Raw genomic sequence first — 19710 nt, forward strand, 5'->3', positions numbered from 1 at the left:
GTGCACAAGCACGTTGACAGAGGAAATATGAGTGATGTCATGGTTCTGACAAATAAAACTCTTCAAAAAAACTTTGAGGCATTGTTTCCCTTAAAGAATCTTTATTTTGAGTAGCATAACTTTGGCACTGCATAATTGAAGCCAAAAACTGAATTCCCCTCCTGTGAGCATATAGTATCAAAGCACGGTTCCCTCCTTCAATTAACAGTCATAAATCACATTTCTAATTAGCTTGAAGCACGGGCCTGCTCTCCAGTTCTCCAGCCTGCCAACTCCTTATCAGCTCTGTTTTACAATAACCTTGTTTCTCATGCTAGGTCTAGTGTTGTTATGTCTAGCTGGACTCTCATTCACATCCCCCCTCCCAGCATCATCTAACTCAGTGGTTCTCAACCTGTGGGTCGGGACCCCATTTGGGGTCGAACGACCATTTCATGGGGGTCGCCAAACAATGCAGTCTGCCATTTTTCCCCCTTTTCCTTAGCTGTGCTACTCCCTTTTATTCTATTGGTTTTTAAAAGCCAATGGAATAGACTCTCTTGAATAGAGTCTAATTCTATTGGCTTTCAAAAGCCAATAGGAATTGTCCAGGCTGTCTCTGCCCTGCTCAGCCCGCCAAAAGTCCCATTCTGCAAACGGTGCTGCACCAGTTGAGTAGTCCTCGACTTACGACCGGTTGAGTAGTCCTCGACTTACGATCGGTTGGGGGTCACGGCATTAAAAAGGTTGAGAACCACTGATCTAACTCTAAAAGCAAAAGGTAAAAGATGGCTACATTTCCCTTTGTTGTCAATGCAAAAACATCTGATGTTAGCAGCATTGACATCTGAATTGTTGAGGGGCATATGATCTTCTGTTAGTAACATTAATACATCTTCAACCTTGGGAAGAACAGTGTGATACTAGGGAATACCAGTCTACTCCCAAATACCTCCCTTGGGACCCAGCAGCCTCCTTGTCTCACTTCATTTTTAGATTGTGTTGAAAAAAATTAAACAAGTGTCTAAAATGCTACAGAGCGAACAGCTGGTAGTACTGTATTTCTTTGCAGCAATATTGTGGCCTCCACAAATGCTCCACCAACATGGGAGTGTCTAAAGTAATGTTTCAGGGTAGTCTATCCCTTCCCAAAAGGGCTGTGTGTGCAATGGCTCAGTGGTTAAAGACACTGAGCTTGTCAGCTGGAAAGCTCACAGTCTGGGTTCGAGACGTGAGTGCCACTTAATCGGGTGAGTTCCCATTCTTTGCCCCAGCTCCTGCCCAACTAGCAGTTTGAAAGCATGCAAATGTGAGTAGATTAATAGGTACCACTTCAGTGGGAGGGTAATAGCGTTCCATGCGCCTTGGTGTTTAGTCATGTTGGTCACATGACACAGAAAGTGTCTTTGTACAACACTGGCTCCCTCAGCTAAGAAATGGAGATGAGTACCATGCCCTAGAGTGGGACAAGACACAGAAAGTGTCACATGACACAGAAAGTGTCTTTGTACAACACTGGCTCCCTCAGCTAAGAAATGGAGATGAGTACCACGCCCTAGAGTGGGACAAGACACAGAAAGTGTCCCATGACACAGAAAGTGTCTTCGTACAACACTGGCTCCCTCAGCTAAGAAATGGAGATGAGTACCATGCCCTAGAGTAGGACAAGACTGAAAAGAGAAACCTTTATCTTTATCCCTTCCCACAACAGACATTTTGTGAATATACCCATCGGTTGTTCTCAAGATTGACCATCTTCTCTTAAATTGTCCTTGCCAATTCAGCTTGCCCACTGGATCCTTCTTGGTAGGAAGAAGTTGAAAAGATTTTCAGTTTCAAGTAAACTGGGGGCTGGAATTGACATAGAAAACCAAGCATGCCTTGGCATATTTTACTTTTCTAGTCTTTCTTATTGAGGGTTAGTTGGGTGCCTTCCAGCTGATTCTCTGGGATTGCCTTTTGATTTGCTCTCCATGCTTAAAGGAGAGGGAAGTGACCTTGACAGAAATAGACAAGAACCATTACAAAGGCAAAGGGGGTTGAAACATTATTTAAGACCAAGGAAACCTATAATATTCAGAAGTGACTCAGGTAAGTGATTCAATGGAGTATTATAAGAAGGGGAGATACAACACAACCAGACTTATAAGACACAAATTATGACAGCCGATCTCAACACAGTAGACTTCTGGTCTTCCCATGGAATTGATTGTTTGTTCTGGTCTGCCAAGCAGAGCTGACCAGTTCTGACTCTCCTTTGCCAGGTTTTGATTTTCTGTAACCAACTCTAATATCCAGAGGAAACTTTATTGGACTATTGTTTCTTTTTCTGCAAGTGGCAAGAGCTGTCCCATGGTTCCTACCCGAGTATGACAGCTACACATTTCAGTTCTTCATTTGTACCATAGTAGCACCAATATGGGGATACAAAATAGGAAGAGATCACATTTTTCTGATGTGTAAGGTTGGAGGAAATGTGAAGTTCTTAAACCTACCATTTACAAATAAGAGTTGACTGTAAGTAATGGTTTCTTTAGATCAGATAAGTTACCCATTCCTATGAATTAATGGGGATAGAGAATCGCTCATATTGTCCCTATTGAATTTTCCCCCCATTCACCCCTCTAATTTGCATTTATGACCCATAATATTAGAATGAATAGTATGTTGAGATAGTTTATTTAAAATTCAGAATATTATGTAATTATGGATGCCAGATAGCATTGGCTGTTGCGTTCAGACCACGTTCTGCAAAACTGCCTTGCTTTGCCTAGTCTGCTAAGGCAGTAGATCCGTCTTTATATAGCAAGACCATAATCAGAAAAATAAATATAAAGAAACAGTATAAACAACACCATTGTGTTTTAAAATATTTTATTTAGAAATTAGAAAGCATTATGGGTTAGAAACAACAAAATCATTTTAATTATAATCCAAGAATATGGGGATCACTGGCTTCCGGTGCCGGTTCGTGGCGGTATGGTCGAGCAAAGGGAGTCGTCCCTTTGCTGATCGAGTTTCCCCTGCTGGTAGACCCCTTAGAAGGTCGAAAAGACGCTCTGGAGGAGCGTCTACTATTGAGGGAGCTTCTTGGTAGTTGCAGAGGAGCGGCGGCATCCTCTGTTCACTGAGTATCTCCTTTGGGCCAACAGGGTAAAGATCAGCCAGTAAAATGGTGATCATTTAGCTGTGCCAACCGCAAGCCACAAAATCAGCTAAGCAAACGGGCCCACCGTGGAGAAATCGGTGAGACTTTCCTTTTAGCTCTATTTTCTTTATGCCTGTGAAAAGTTTTTTTTTTTGGAATTATTCCCTTTTTTGATGAAGCGGCTTTTTAAATGGGGGAAAAGAAGCACAAAGGATTAAATTTATTTTTGCTTTAATGGCTGATTTTATTTTTGGATATTGGGAGCCTCAAGAAACTTTTTTATAATATTTGGAGAATATTGTTTGCTTTTACCTCTATAGTGTCTGGAAGAATTGAACATCTGATTACTTTCTGGGGGACACTTTTTGACAAATTTATTCATTGTACTTGCTATCTTTTCTTCGCTGGAAAGGCTTTCATTTTGTACAAAGGAAAAAGGCGAGGAAATTGGGAAGAGATGGATATTGTGATCGCTCTTTAATATAGTCTCCTCTAAAAAGAAAAGGACTTGAAAGATAATAAAGATGAAGGAAACCGGTGTAGATTTTTATAAGTACATTTTGGCCAAAAGTTTGGAAAATACTGATGAGATAAATGCTTGCTCAAAGGATATTTCTTGGTATCAACAAGACAAAAGACAAGGACTAAGTGAAACATCAGTTTATACACAAGAGGCTTGTACCTTGCTTACCGAGGTGGAAGAAGTAAACTCACAGTTGGACAATCAATTAATTTTGGAAAAAAGATTTGACATTAATGGACAAAAGACTTATGATAAGGAACTATATGATCTCGCTTCAGAAAGTTGATCTACAGATGCCATTTGAACTTGAGATAGAGGAAAAAATATGGGAAGAAGACAAACATGTAATCAAAGAGGACGATATAAAAGAAGAGACTTTAAGTGAAATATATTCAATGTTAAAAGAAAGGGGAAATGATGTTCTGCCACGAGCCATTCAGACTAACTATAACTTTTATATTAATTCAATAAAATGCACAATGGGAGCTTTTTGTGGGGGAGTGTATAGTGTGGTAGGTGGAGGCCTGATTATGGAAACCTGTTTGGACTAGAAAGAAACCCAGAATAAGATATAAATATTAAATCTAATTATAGTAATGTGGTAATGGCCTTATAGCGATCTGGATTGATTTGGACTTGGACTTTGTTAAAAGGGCTTTATATGTTTTTAATATTAGAGAAGGTATAATGAGAAAAGAACTGAAATATGGGAAATGATGGAATTAATTATTGGAGATTTGGAGAAATAATGAAAAACAATACAAGATTGGTGAGAAAGAGAAGAATTTATTTTTGGAGTTAATAATGTTTAAATAAAAAAAACACTTGGGGCATCTGAATAGTAAATGAATATGTTAGCTTAAGATTAAATAGTTGTAAAATTAAGAAAGCAAGATATAGGATCTTTGGGATGGATAATGAATTTGTAATCTTTTATTGATTAGGTTTTAATGAGTGTAATAATATAAGTAGATAGAGAATGTTAGTCTACCTTTAATTATATGATTTGGATGAAATGTTATATTTCATGTTAATTTTTTTTCATTGATTAATGTAGTTGATGGTTAGACATAGTAATGAATGAATTTAATGAAAATGTATTAATTTGATTAATTCTTCCACAATAAATTATTCCTTTATGCATTGTGGATATTGACTGCTGCCTTTATGGCAGTTTTCATGGAAGTGTCAATCCAAGCCTGTGGCTGACTCGTGTGTTCACCAGCAAAATAGATCCTCCCTTCATTCTGGGCCAATATCTGAGAATAATGGGTAAACTGGTATGGGGCGTATGTGCTGAATGCTCCCCTAGAATATTGGTCAAGGGTCCATTTTTGCACCACGTATTTGCCACAAACCGATCTGAGATAATTTTTAGATACTTGATGGATTTCCACAAGGTCATCCATCACCACATCAGCACACTTTTCATCACTGAGTGCAGTATAAAAATCAGAGTCAGAATGCCAAGTATAGGATGCCAGAAGGACACCTATTCCATGAGGGAAATCATGATTTGGATAGTAAATCACTCGTGATGGGAGATCTGTGATTGATCTTCCTCCTCGGATCCCATCCTTCTCCCAAAACTTCTCAGTGCAAACCAAGGCAATTTTAGTAGAACTTGCATAAATCAAAGACCGCAGTGCCCGGGTCTTGGGAGTGGAAAGAGGTGGCGCAAATTTGATGAGTTGTGTGGCTTTTGCTGTAGCTGTGATGAGGACATAATCAGCAACCAGAGATGCAGAGCCCGTCAACCATTTGTAGAAGACTCTCACTTTGTTTTTTGTGCGAAGTATCTTCTCCACAGTGCAATTGAAATGGACAATTCTAACCATTTCCTGGAAGAAACGTTGAGGAAGTTGATCAAATCCATCAACAATTTCATCAAAACTGAGTTTGAGAGAAGGAAAAAAAACAAATACAAGTTATTTCTAAGTTATCTCAAAAAAGTGTGCCTTGTTCTTATTTCATTCTTTGATAAAGTGACTAAATTAGTAGACCTAAGAAATGCTATGGACATAGTATACTTAGATTTCAGTAAGGCATTTGACAAAGTAGACCATAACCTGTTGCTTAGTAAGCTAGAAAAAGGTGGGATAGACAACATCACCATCAGATGGAATTCTAGCTGGCTGACAAATCATACTCAATGAGTATTCCTCAATGGTACTATATCCACATGGAGAGAAGCAAGCAATGGGTTACCACCAAGCTCCGTCTTAGGCCCAGTACTCTTCAATATCTTCATAAATGACTAAGATGAGGGAATAGATGGGGAACTCATCAAATTTGCAGATGACACTAAGTTGGCAGGAATAGTCAACACCCCAGAAGACAAGCTCAGAATCCAAAAAGATCTTGACAGACTTGAACAATGGGCCCTATCCAACAAAATGAATTTTAATGTGGAGAAAAGCAAAGTTTTACACTGAGGCAGGAAAAATCAATGGTATAAGTGCAGATTAGGTAAGACCTGGCTTAAAAACAGTAACTGTGAGAGGGACCTTGGAGTCCTAGTAAATGATCACTTGACTATGAGCCAGCAGTGTGCAGCAGCAGCCAAAAAAGCTAATACAATCCTGGGTTGTATAAACAAAGGCATAGAATCAAGGCCATGCAAAGTATTAGTACCATTTTATAAAATTCTAGTAAGACCACACCTGGAATATTGCAACCAGTTTTGGTTACCATACTATAAAAAAGATGTTGAGACTTTGGAAAACATTCAGAGAAGAACAACTAAAATGATCAAAGGCCTGGAGAGGAAAACATACGAAGAATGGCTGCAGGACTTGGGTTTGGTTAGTGTAAAGAAAAGAAGACACAAGAGTGACATGATAGCAGTATTCCAGTATTTGAGGGGCTGCCACAAAGAAGAGGGGGTCAAATTATTCACCAAAGCACCAGAGGGCAGGACAAGAAACAATGGTTAGAAACTGATCAAAGTGAGAAGCAACCTAGAATTAAGGAGAAACTTCCTAACAGTGAGGACAATTAACCAGTGGAACAGCTTGCCTTCAGAAATCATGGGCACTCCATCATTTTTAAGATGGAGGTTTTTAAGAAGAGACTAGAGCTAGAGAGTCACTTGTCTGAAATCGTATAGGTTCTCCTGCTTGAGTGGGGGGCTGGATTAGAAGACCTCCAAGGTCCCTTCCAGCTTCTATTCTATTCTATTCTATTCTATTCTATTCTATTCTATTCTATTCTATTCTATTCTATTCTATTGCAGTCCAATATCAATTATTTTAGCCCGTCTGCTTGAGATCAAAGATTAGTTAATTTCTTTTTCAGTTCAGTAATATTTTAACTGTCATAGTTGCCAAGAAGGTAGCAAATATAACTTATAATCTAAAAAAAGTTAGAGATAAAATTTAATAATCAAAATAAATAACAAGAAATGCACTAAATGAAAAAAATACAAGAAATAAACTATTTTAAAAAGTAGCGTTTGGTTCCCTCCCCCACCATCTCATTTACCTGTTATTCGAAAAGACAAAATGATCTATAACAGAATGGAGGAATGAGTAATGAAATCCAGATTCTTCATTCAGGAAGTCACCAATCATCTCAACAGCTCCTTTGCTCAAATTTCCTTCCTTCATGAGATATTCCTAATATACAAAGAATATTTGATGGGGGAAATACTGAATTTTGCCATTCATGAATACACAGTAGAATTCTTCTTTAATCACATGGATCTAATGCAAAGGCAGACGACCTTAGGAAGTCAAGAACTGAAGTTCCTGGAAAAGTGCAGTAGGCAGATGAATGAGGCAAACAGTATGGCAATACATCCATAGGCCACCACAGTGATAGCAAGCCTATGACACATGTATCAAAGGTGACACACTATATTGTTTTGGGTGACATACCAAGGTTCATCAACATCCAACACAAACTATTCTCGAAAGCATGCCCCATTCTCACATGATTTTGGGGGACCTTAGAGGTCATGCAAGAGGACTACGCTCCATGTGCAGCCTCTGGAAATCATGTGAGAATGGGAAAGGATTCCTCATAGGTTTGGGAGGCTGAGGAACAGCACTTTTTGAAGCCACTTTACAAATGAAGCCTTATGCAACCCAGACAGTGGTGGGATTCAGCCAGTTCGCACCACTTCAGCAGAACCGGTATCTAATTTTTGATTGCCCAGGCCCAGAATGGACTTCCGGAAACGGCATCCGGTCATTCATGTATTTGAATCCCACCACTGGACCCAGAGCAGCCTCGAGTACACTGCAGGGTCTGCCAACAGAAAGAAAACACCACCTGTGGTAGATGCTGAAAAATGCCAATCACAGGCGCAATCCCCAAGCTCATGCCTCAAAGAAGCTGTATTACCAATTCCCCTCCCCCCCCCAACAACAACAGCAGGGGAAAAGGAATTAAATTCTCTTTCTACAAAACCAGTTATGTCATTAATTGTGGGAGAACAACAGGCAGAATGGGTGAATGGGATGGGGTGGGGGTGGTTGGAGTTATGTGCATCATCAACTCAGAGTCATTAGGTTCCCACAGGTGGTCCAAATTCATCTCCTTCTGAATTCCATTGACCCTTGTCTTGCACTAATGTGATGCTGAACCTTGGCTGACTGGATTCTTGGGAAATAATAATAATAATAATAATAATAATAATAATAGGCACTAACAAATTCACCATTAGTCAACTGCAAAAGGCGGCCTTACTAGGAACTGCTTCCATCCTGCTATGATATCTGTAATACCATCAAACATCCACATCTGCCTATCCCAGATCCTTGGTAAGGATTGCCAAATCCTGTCTGAACATCTGGCTGACTATGCGATGATCAACAACAATAATAATAAGGGACCTTGGAGGTCATCTAGTCCAATCCCCTGCTCAGGCAGGAAACCCTATACCATTTCGGACAAATGGCTGTTCAGTCTCTTCTTAAAAACCTCCAGTGTTGGAGCATTCACAACTTCTGGAGGCAGGTTGTTCCACTGATTAATTGTTCTAACTGTCAGAAAAGTTCTCCTTGGTTCTAGGTTGCTTCTCTCTTTGATTAGTTTCCATCCGTTGCTTCTTGTCCTGCCTTCAGGTGCTTTGGGGAATAGCTTGACTCCCTCTTCTTTGTGGCAGCCCCTGAGATATTGGAATACTGCTATCATGTCCCCCCTTGTCCTTCTCTTCGTTAAACTAGACATACCCAATTCCAGCAACCGTTCCTTACATGTTTTAGCCTCCAGTCCCCAAATCATCTTAGTTGCTCTTCTCTGTACTCTTTCTAGAGTCTCAACATCTTTTTTACATCTTCTATGCTGCAATTTAAATGGATGTTCCTGATCCTTTGCACTTGACATTAATATATGATGATGCATAGTGAGTAAAGGATGAATGCAGGTGTCATTTTTTTTATTTTTTAGTAATCTCATTATACAATTCTGTCACCTGCAGGTGTGTTATTTTTCCCCTTTGCTTTTTTCCATTGATCAATTCAACCAGGCAATTCCCTACCATTTTGAGCAGTTCTAACCATGGTCATAATAAAATGCATATGTGTTTGATGTACATTTCTCCAAACATATTTTTCTTTTCTTTGGAATTTTGATAAACATGGCTAGGCTTGGCAATTCATTTTCTTCAACCTGTTTTGTACATTGCTTTTTAATAAATCCTATTTTCTGCAAGTTTTCTCTGATAGATTTTTTTTTAAAAAATTGGCAAACTACATTGCAAACTTGAAAAAGCAGGGACATTAACCAAGTTGCAGTTCATTCATTAGACTGGTTCAAAACTGCATTGTCTGTCAAATATGACCTTTTCCTCTTATCATTACTGTTGAAAAGCAATAGCAAGCTATTAAAGTGGTTCATTCCGCTTTAATTTCCCACATACCCCTAGACCAGAGGTAGGCAACCTTGGCTCTTTTATGACTCCCAGAATTCCTGAGCCAGCATGGCTCAGCTTGGAAACTCTCCCTTTCCCCTCAGCAGGGCTGGCTCAGGAATTCTGGGAGTTGAAGTCCACAAGTCATAAAAGAGTCACGGTTGCCTACCCCTGCCCTAGACTGCTGATGTTATTTTTATAATCGTATTATTGGAAACAACATAATCATCTGAAGAAGATAGTGAGACTTTTAATTTTGTGAGAAGACAATGTCAGTTTTACCTTTGTGGAAAACGAATCATATTTTTCCTTCAGAAGGGTACAGTTGTCTGTGACCTGAGCAAGGGAATACATATAGTTAGTTGCAACTTCCTTCCAGGTGCAACAGTCTTTGCATTTGTCTTGAATTAAGTTGGTCTCCCCATATAAATGAAGCAAAAAAAAAAAAAATCTCCTGTTTTGCTTGTGTGTAATTTGTATCAACTCCCTGAATGTTCTCCTTTGCTCATTAAGTGGGCCTGCTCCAGTGGTGGGATTCAAATATGCGAACAACTGGTTCTCTGTGTGGATGCCGCACATTCTGGGCCTGGGCAACAAAAAATTAGCCACCAGTTCTGCCAAAGTGGTGCGAACTGGCTAAATCCTACCACTGGCCTGTTCCCATCTGAGAAGGGATGACCACCTTCTCATTAAATGCAGCCTCTGTTTTCACCAGATTCCTTTGAAACAGGAAAATTAATATCCTGTATCTAATAACAGCTTGCAACTTTTCTAGAACATTTGCCAGATAGTTTGATATGAGATAGATGATAGATAGGTAGGTAGGTAGGTAGGTAGGTAGGTAGGTAGGTAGGTAGGTAGGTAGGTATGATAGATAGATAGATAGATAGATAGATAGATAGATAGATAGATAGATAGATAGATAGATAGATAGATGGGTGGGTGGGTGGGTGGGTGGGTGGGTGGGTGGGTGGGTGGGCGGGCGGACGGACGGACGGACGGACGGACAGACAGACAGACAGACAGACAGACAGACAGACAGATAGATAGACAGACCCCCATTATGTGAAAATATAATTCACTATATGTTTCTGCAACTGCTTTGATATCTTCAATTACCTATATGTCATATAAAGCCTGAAGCTTTATATTACACACATATACATATACATAAAATTATCTTTATTTATATTTGCTATATTAATCCCCATGCATGTGAATTTTGCTTATTTTACTGTGTAACATAACGATCAACTAATCCATTTAGTTCTTCAGTTAGAGGCATGGCTTTATACATTAAACATGAGATATGGATAAGGATTCCATACATAATAATCAAACTTAGCTGAAGGAACCTAGTTGTAAACTTTGGAAGTGTGTTCTAACTCATTGTATATATTTTTTTCTTATATTAAAGTACTCTAGCTTATGGAAAAAGCAGGACCCCTGGAACCTATCAAAAACTTTCTTGGTATGTATAACAAAGTACCTGAATATATGGTATTTTTAATTTTATGCATTGTATGTAATATAGATGGATTTTTGTATAAGTGCACTTTGATACAATTGTATCTATTTATCTCTTTAATTATTTATTTAATATGCAAATGATTCTAGGTGGCTTAAAATTAAAATCATAATATAAAACTATTTAAACTATTTTAAAAATCCTTAAAACTATTAAAATTATTAAAAACTGAATTGTGTGATTGTTATTTAATGTGCGCTTTTCTGTATTTTATGCCACTTGGATTTAATATATTTTGTATCTGATATAAAGTGCTTTATGCACATTATTTCAATAAGTAAGATAATATCCCTGATTTTATTCTACAACGCTCATAATACCAACTAGAACTATACTAGTACATTATATTTGTCCGCTTGTACATCCAGTCTACTCCTTAAAACTACCTTGTTCAGCGTCTCCTCAAACAGCTGGTCTGCAGACTTTCCCCGCTCATTGGGGTTAAGTTGATATCCAAACATTTCATTATTGTTAAGTGCCATTTTTTGTCTGACATTTTGAATTAAATACCAGGCATTCTTATCAGTCTGAGTGAATGGGTGTAGACAAAGTTTAAACTTGTTAATATATTCACGTACAATTCTGTGAAGGGAAAAGAAATCCAGATTTATTTGCAAGCTTATTTCTTTATCACAGCAAGCAAAAAACACAAATTTATCAGATTAAGAGTTGTTCTACTCTGGCCTTGTCTGGTTCTCAATGACCACCAAAGGACAATTGTCTGTCCCTACCATAGTTCTCCTGGAATTGCACCTTAGAGACACTGTGTCATGGTTCCAATTAACGAAACACTTCAAAGAACTTCCAGGCACTGTTTATCCTAAAAAGTCTTTAATCGTGTAACAAAGTGTCAGCACAGCATGGAGGATGCCAAGATCTGAATTCCCCTCCCCTGAGCACATAATATTCCAGCATATTCCCCCCCTCTAATTTGCAGTCATAAATTAGTTTGAAGGCCAAAGTTTCCCTTCCGTTCTGTGGTTTCTTATCTTAACTAATCCCTACACACAGTCTTTCTCCTCCCCTCCCAGCATCATCTAATTTAACTCTAAAAATACCTCACAACTTATACAGAGAGTGGCTGCCTTCATATTTTGTCAAAGCAAGAACATCCAATGTTAGCAGCGTTGACACGCTGCCCATGATCCAGGAAATAGCTTGTAATCCTAATGACTACTTGCTTTGATAGCAAGGCAAGATTGTATAACCCCCACTGTAAAATTATATTTAAAAAAAAGTTTCACACTTCAGCTTTCCATCACAGAAACACAGTCGTTATAGGTGAGTCAACAGTTTCAAGGAAGTATTTATCCATAATTTAATACAGAAGTTTGCAGTAATAGCAGTTTCCAAAATGACACAATACTAGTCCTGCTGACCTTGCACAGCTGGCATTTCCGAAAGCTTTAAAAATGTGGCCATTTTTCCAGGATTAGGAAATTAATAAGGTCCATGAAATTGGCTATTGCTACCACTATATAGAGATTTATTATGGCTATTGTTACCAGGTGTCTTTAAATGAGTTTTACTTTTATATGGGCCACCCAGAAATGATGTTGCAAGATGTACTAATGCAAGCTTTCTGGATAGTTTTCAGAGTCAAGTCCTTATCAAAGAACTGTTGTCTTGTTCCAGTAAGCAACTTAACAGTTATCATCTTTCTAACAATATGCCTAGCATTTCAGGAAGTGAACAATGTATTAAATGTGAATGAGTTTGCCTCTTACATCAAATGATGGATGATGAAAGATCTTTCAATCAATCTTACCTGTGGTTTTTGGGCAATCGCATTGGCCCCAAATCTATATACCAGCCTTTTTCTCGGTGGGTCTTTATGCGTCCTCCCACACGGTTACTGGCTTCCAGGATCACAACCTAGGAGAAAAGAGTACTGATGGGGAATGGATTGTTCTAATTCAGTAGTTCTCAACCTTTTTAATGCCATGACCCCCCAACCGGTCGTAAGTCGAGGACTACTCAACCGGTCGTAAGTTGAGGACTACTCAACTGGTGCAGCACCGTTTGCAGAATGGGACTTTTGGCGGGCTCAGCAGGGCAGAGACAGCCTGGACAATTCCTATTGGCTTTTGAAAGCCAATAGAATTAGACTCTATTCAAGAGAGTCTATTCTATTGGCTTTCAAAAGCCAATAGAATAAAAAGGAGTAGCACAGCTAAGGAAAAGGGGGAAAAAATGGCGGACTGCGTTGTTTGGTGACCCCGGTGAAATGGTCGTTCGACCCCAAATGGGGTCCCGACCCACAGGTTGAGAACCACTGTTCTAATTTCTCTCTCTTCTCATAACGGTTTGGTGATCTGTACTTAGATATGCCTCCTCCAAATTTCCCTTTGATTTCACATGAACATTGATTTACCTTTACAAAACTTGCAACCCACATCCTTATTGTCTGGAGCTATATTCTCTGTTGGCTATTAATATATTACAGCAATTGTTATAAACTTTGGTCCTTTTATTTCTCCTCCTCTTCTTTCTTTTCTTCCTCTTCTTCTTCCTTCTCCTCCTCCTCCTCCTCCTCTGTTCTCTCAAAGCCTGCTTGGACAGTTTTATTGGCAAAGTATTTTTCAGGAGTGATTTGCCATTGCCTCCTTCCTGGGTCTGAGAAAGAGTGACTGGCCCAGGGTCATCCAGCTGGCTTTGAGCCTAAGGCAGGACAAGAACTCACAGTCTCCTGGTTTCTAGCCTGTTGCCTTAATGTCTACACTATATTGGCTCTTCTAGGACACCATAAATTAAATAAAAAATTCAAATGATTGAAGTAAATATTCACAAACAAATAATAATTAATTTTTAGTCTTTATATTATTCATCAAATATAGAGGTAGTCTTCAGCTTACAACCACGACGGGCAACAGAATTTCCATTGCTGAGCAAGGCAGTTGTTAAGTGAGGTGTGCCCAATTTTACTAATTATTTTGCCATGGTTGTTAAGCAAATCACGGCAGATGTTAAGTAAGTCACATGGTTGTTAAGCGAATCCAGTTTCCCTCATTGACTTTGCTTATCAGAAGCTTGCTGGGAAGGTGGCAAACGATGATCACGTGATCCTGGGATGCTGCAACCATCATAAGTGCATGCCAGTTGCCACACATCCAAATTTTGATCATGTGACCATGGGGATGCTGCAACAGTCGTAAGTATGAGGATTGGTCATAAGTCACTTCTTTCAGTACCGTTGAACTTTCAAATGATTGAAAGTCAAGGACTACATCAACTTGCCCATCCCCACCCATCACAATGACTGCTTCTGTTCCAAAACCATTCCAAACACAACGAATTTATCTTTTCATTAAGTGAGTAAAAGGCAGTTGGGTAATTACCTGATGTCCAGCTTCTCTGAGTAATTTGGCAGCGGTCAGTCCACTTATTCCTGCTCCGACAATCACAACTGTCTTAGGCTTCAAGGTCCTTCCTAGACCATGTCTGGCAACATCCAGCCACTTTTCGTATTCAGGATCTTGGAAACACTCTTCCAGGTTAGTAACATGACTTTCTGATCTCAGCACACCCAAGAATAATAAAAGAAGTAGTACTAGAAATAAGCAAAAACAGGTAAGAATTTTTTTTTTATCCTAATCTCTTCTTATTCTCTACTAATATCTATTTCACTTGCATCTAACAGCTTTTGAATATTTTGAAGTGTGGGTAATAGATTGAAAAATGGAGTGCATCTTGGCATGGTTTGGAACATTTCAATCCCTTTGACTCCCCCCACCCCCACCCCCAAATTTTCTGTTCTCAACCCCAGCATGTCTACTGGGTATCCTCTCTGGTGTGTGTGTGTGTGTGTGTGTGTGTGTGAATGCAGATTATTGGTGAGCTCTAATCCTGCTCTAGGCACAAAGCCAGCTAGGGGACTTTGGGCCACTGACTCTTCCTCACCTCTAGGAAACAGAGAATGGCAAACTACTTCTGAAGTTGTTGCCAAGAAAAGTGCATGAGCTCGTCTATGTTTTGACAAGGACTGGGGTTAATATTGATGTAAAGGCATTCCCCCACCAGCCACATCAAAAAAAAAAATTAGCTACTGCTATTAATGATCCCATATGATCTTTATGAAAAGTCTCGGGTATGACTGAAAATGGGAAATTGTGTTAATGATGGGTTAAAATATTGTTGATGGTGGATTTCCAAAAAAATTCAATATAAAGGCAAGCCAACTGGATGTAGAATCCCAGCTTTATATTCTATGTTCTTTGCAATGTGCTATAACAGAAACATTTTTAAAAATATGTTTTATGCAACTGAACTCATAATATTATAATTATCCTGAGGATTTCCAAATGGTTTTTTTAATGTTGTGCACAATGTTCAGAATAATCTAATTCAATTAATTCTTTTTCTGTAACATTTAATTTCTATGGCTGCTCAGCTTTGGTAAGCAGCACTGAGTAGTATACATAGTTAAAGCCAATAATACAAAAAAATATTAAAAAATAAGGGAATCCAACATGAATAAAGTAAAAATGTGGCGGTCCTAATATATCACTTTGTTCTGTTCTTCAATTCCCATGCTATTCTAAGATTTCTTCTTTTTTATGCCTTTGGGTCATAAATACTAAATGCCGACTCTTTTATGTGGTCAAATGCTTCAGAGGTTAACTGGGAAATATATGATTTATGATCTAAACAAGCTTATTTTTTAAATTAATTGAAGGGCAAAAATTTCTACTTGAATGATGTAATCATAACAATTCTGCATCCTTTATCCTACCATTTCATAGATTCTATCTCACCTGCATTTATGAGATCTGGAAAACCAAAAAGATCTAAAGATGAGAAATCAAAGTAGATCTGTGTCATGAATTTCCACTAGGAAATTTGCTTTATAGCAACATTACGGCAGAAGATAAAATAAATGGAGGAATGCAAGTACTAATATGCTAAGTTCTTTTGACTAGGTATGTGGCAAAATATCTTAAAACAACACTCTTTCATTTACTCCACTAAACAAATACACACAAATTTGAGCTGGTGCCACTTTAGAAGTGGCCTTTCCAAGTCAAATATTTCTGCCCATGGAACCAAACATTCTATTTTTTAAAAAATTCATCCTACTAGCTTAATAAAAGGTTGTTGGTTGGTTGGTTGGTTGATTCATTTATACAAAATCAGATTATTGGTCTGCCTGATCCTAACATTTCCTAATATGGTATCCTCCATACATTAACTTCTACTATCATGGCACAATGTATCACACACAAAAACACAATAATAAAAGCAAGTTTATCTTACTCTACTGCAGAGAAACACAATTCCTATTCTCCTCAGATCCTTTTCAATTGAAAGATCAGGGACTGAATCTCTGGCTTCTTACGCTTACTATAACACTGAATTACAAATTTTAACCTTCATTGGAATCTCAGAACAAAATAATTCACTTACAGAAGGATCCCATCATCTTTTCATCAGTTGATAGTCTAACCGATTGTATTTTATGGAGAGCAAATAGTGCAGAACAGCCTAGTAATGTGGTTGAGAATCCAAGAAAACAGGCTTTCTCACATAAAATCTTTCTCTTGACAAATGTTTTATAATGCAATCACTTCCCCCAGGGCTATTCCAGCAAATGATGGTTCATGTTACCTGATACACTTAAGCAAAGTTAGGATTGCACATATTTGACAGCAACAATGCCATGACGTGATTTCCTAGAATATTGCATAGAAAATGTATATTTTTTATTTATTGCTTTTAAAGTAATAACATAAAAAGAAAAGGGAAAGAATACAAGAATTATAGTGTAGATACATACATTCTCAAAAAAAGAAACAATGCATAAAAAGTGTTTTTTTTAAAAAAGAAAAACTAAAAACTACAACTGAAAAAACAAATTATAATATATTGTTATAACAGTTCTACAATTCTGCAATATGTATGCGAATATTATTCAAGTATACACACACACACAAACACATTTATAGAACTATTATTCATCTTTAACCTATTGTCCTTTGTATAAACACATCCCATACATCCTTTAAATTATCCATAAAAAGTCTATATTCTTAGGCAGTCTATCATAGGTGGCAATCATATCTTCAATCCATTGGATAAATTGGGCCATACATTTAACTTTCCAAGGCTGTATTATTGATCTTTTGGCCGTAATAAGGGCATGGAGAATCCATTTATATTGTCCAATTGTCAAAGTTCATGAAATAAATATGAAATTTGAGAGAATATTACCCTCTGAAAACTTTAATTTTTGTCACAGTCATATTTATATAATCCACTATTTTCCCCAAAAATCTAATACTGTAAGTATAGGACATTGTAAAAAAAAGCATTAAAGCATTAAAGAAGCATTATTCTTATTACATCTTCAACAAAATGCTGTCCTAGATAATCCCCTTCTATACAGACATAATATAAAGTAAATTTTATAATCCCCTTCTATACAGACATAATATAAATTTATTCTAAATTTTATTTTTGTTATATACGTTGTAGTTTAAGATCCATTAATTCTCATGATATAGAAGTGAAGACATTTACCCATTGTCTAGCCAAGAAAGGAACTTCTAATTGTTAACTCTGCTCATTTCTTAGAATGTATATATCAAATTCAAATAAAATATCAAATAACAAATATCCATAAAATTAATAGTAGCTATTTTAGTTTTAAAGAATTTAACAAGCTATTTTAGTAGGTGTCTCCAAAGCTGAAAATGTTGGTGAATCAAACAAAATTGTTAACAAATATTGTAGTTGTAAATATTGCAATTGGGTTACATCTGATAGATGATACATATCTCTTAACACATTAAATATTAATCGTCTATGAGTTGGTCCAAAGTCAGTATGCCCGCTTCCATCAAATTTTTCCATATTACCATCTTTTTCCCAGTTTTTAAAATCGGTTTTCCCATAAAGTCAATTTAGCATGGGAAAAGGGGTCAAATCTTCTTTTATTAGACATTACATTTCATAACTTTCTAACTGACATAATTGTTTCCAGACATACTAGTTCTAGTGCAGGGGTCTGCAAACTTAAACACTCAAAGAGCCACTTTGACCCGTTTCCCAGAGAAAAGAAAACACTGGGAGCTGCAAAACCTGTGTGCGCACACAAGGGGTGAGGACCTTGATTGAAGAGTTTAATTAAAAAGAAATACAGGCTGCTATGCATGAGTTCTCTCTCTCTCTCTCTCTCTCTCTCTCTCTCTCTCTCTCTCTCTCTCTCTCTCTCTCTCTCTCTCTCTCTCTCTCTCTTTCCTCTCCCTCTCTCTTTCCTCTCCCTCTTTCTCTCTCTTTCCTCTCTTTCCTCTCTCTCTCTTTCCTCTCTTTCCTCTCACCCTCTTTCTTTCTCTCTTTTTCTCTTTCTCTTTCCTCTCTCTTTCTCTTTCCTCTCTTTCTCTCTCTCTTTCTCTCTTTCCTCTCCCCCTCTCTCTTTCTCTCTTTCTCTTTCTGCTCTCTCTCTCTTTCTCTCCCTCTCTTTCTCTCTCCCTCACTCTTTCTCTCTCTTTCCTTCCCCCCTCCCTCTTTCTCTCCCTCTCTCTCTCCCTCTCTCTCTCCTCTCCTCCCTCTCTCTTTCTCTCTTTCTCTCCCTCTCCTTCTCTCTCTCCCTCTCTCTCTTTCTCTCTCTCTCTCCCCCCTCTCTCCCTCTCTCTTTCTTTTCCTCGCTTTCTCTCTCTCCCTCTTTCTCTCTCTTTCCTCTCCCTCTCTCTCTTTTTCTGTCTTTGCCAAATTCTCTTGCATTAATTGGTAGTTGCATTTCCTGCAAAGATATTCTTGGAATCAAAGAACCCTGTAGTATATGGGATATTTTCTGTATATGTGAAATGGGATTCTTCTCAGAATATAAATTAATCTGGGAATATTCATTTTGAAAGTTTTCACCTTTCCCCAAAGGGTAAGGTTTAATGAGTCCCATCTATCAATATCAGAAATGCATTTTTCATTTTAAGACTATATTAGGAATGACAGAAAATGTAGACAAACATGTATGTCTTCCAGTATGGTAACAAAGAATCTGTTTGCTCTATAAAGATCTATCTTAACATAGGAATGACAGATAATGTAGAGAAGTATGTATGCCTTGCAATACAAACAAATAATTTGTTTGCTCTATAAAGATCATCATCGTCATCATCATCATCATCATCATCATCATAATTATAAAGTTGGAAGGGACCTTAGAGGTCATCTAGTCCAACCCCCTGCTCAGGCAGGAAACCCTATACCATTTCGGACAAATGGCTGTCCAGTCTCTTCTTAAAAACTTCCAGTGCTGGAGCATCTATCTGAATATTATGTTCTCACACACATTGCTTTCCGTATATGAGAATATTACAATGTTGGCATCTTTATTTGCAATCTGACATTCTGAAGAAACTCTAAAAGACGGGTGAAACACCTTTGTGGAATTCATGCTGATTTTCCTGCACAAAGGACTAATTTCCAGGCCATATCTGAGTGACAATTTATACTTTCTCACTTAGAGGTCAATAATTTCCCATTTGAGTTTTCTTTAATATCTTTCAGATATATGCCATAAGCACTCGGAGATCTGTTACAATAATCAATATATTATGACTGCCTTCTTTCTAAATCATGAGTAACTACTGGGTTCCCCAGAAATTTCTGGTTGTTCTGCACAGAAACCGTTTGACAATGTAAACTGGCAATTTATGTTCCAGCAATTTGCAGAAATG

At 37.9% G+C, this 19710-nt stretch overlaps 1 protein-coding gene across 1 annotated transcript; it reads right to left on the reverse strand.

Annotated features, from left to right (window-relative positions):
- Positions 1-4456: 4456 nt before the first annotated feature.
- LOC120315948 (L-amino-acid oxidase-like) lies at positions 4457-16528 on the reverse strand. The gene is made up of 7 exons (XM_039361019.1): positions 16439-16528; positions 14374-14585; positions 12804-12910; positions 11422-11617; positions 9790-9843; positions 7134-7267; positions 4457-5543 (listed from the first exon to the last, which is right to left on the reverse strand). The coding sequence occupies exons 1-7, from the start codon at positions 16452-16454 to the stop codon at positions 4787-4789; spliced, it is 1476 nt and encodes a 491-aa protein (XP_039216953.1). The 5' UTR covers positions 16455-16528; the 3' UTR covers positions 4457-4786.
- Between the last annotated feature and the right edge of the window lie 3182 nt (positions 16529-19710).

The sequence above is a fragment of the Crotalus tigris genome, unplaced genomic scaffold (genome assembly GCF_016545835.1).
Source record: "Crotalus tigris isolate CLP2741 ecotype Arizona unplaced genomic scaffold, ASM1654583v1 scf7180000019189.1338056, whole genome shotgun sequence".
Classification (NCBI taxonomy): domain Eukaryota; kingdom Metazoa; phylum Chordata; class Lepidosauria; order Squamata; family Viperidae; genus Crotalus; species Crotalus tigris.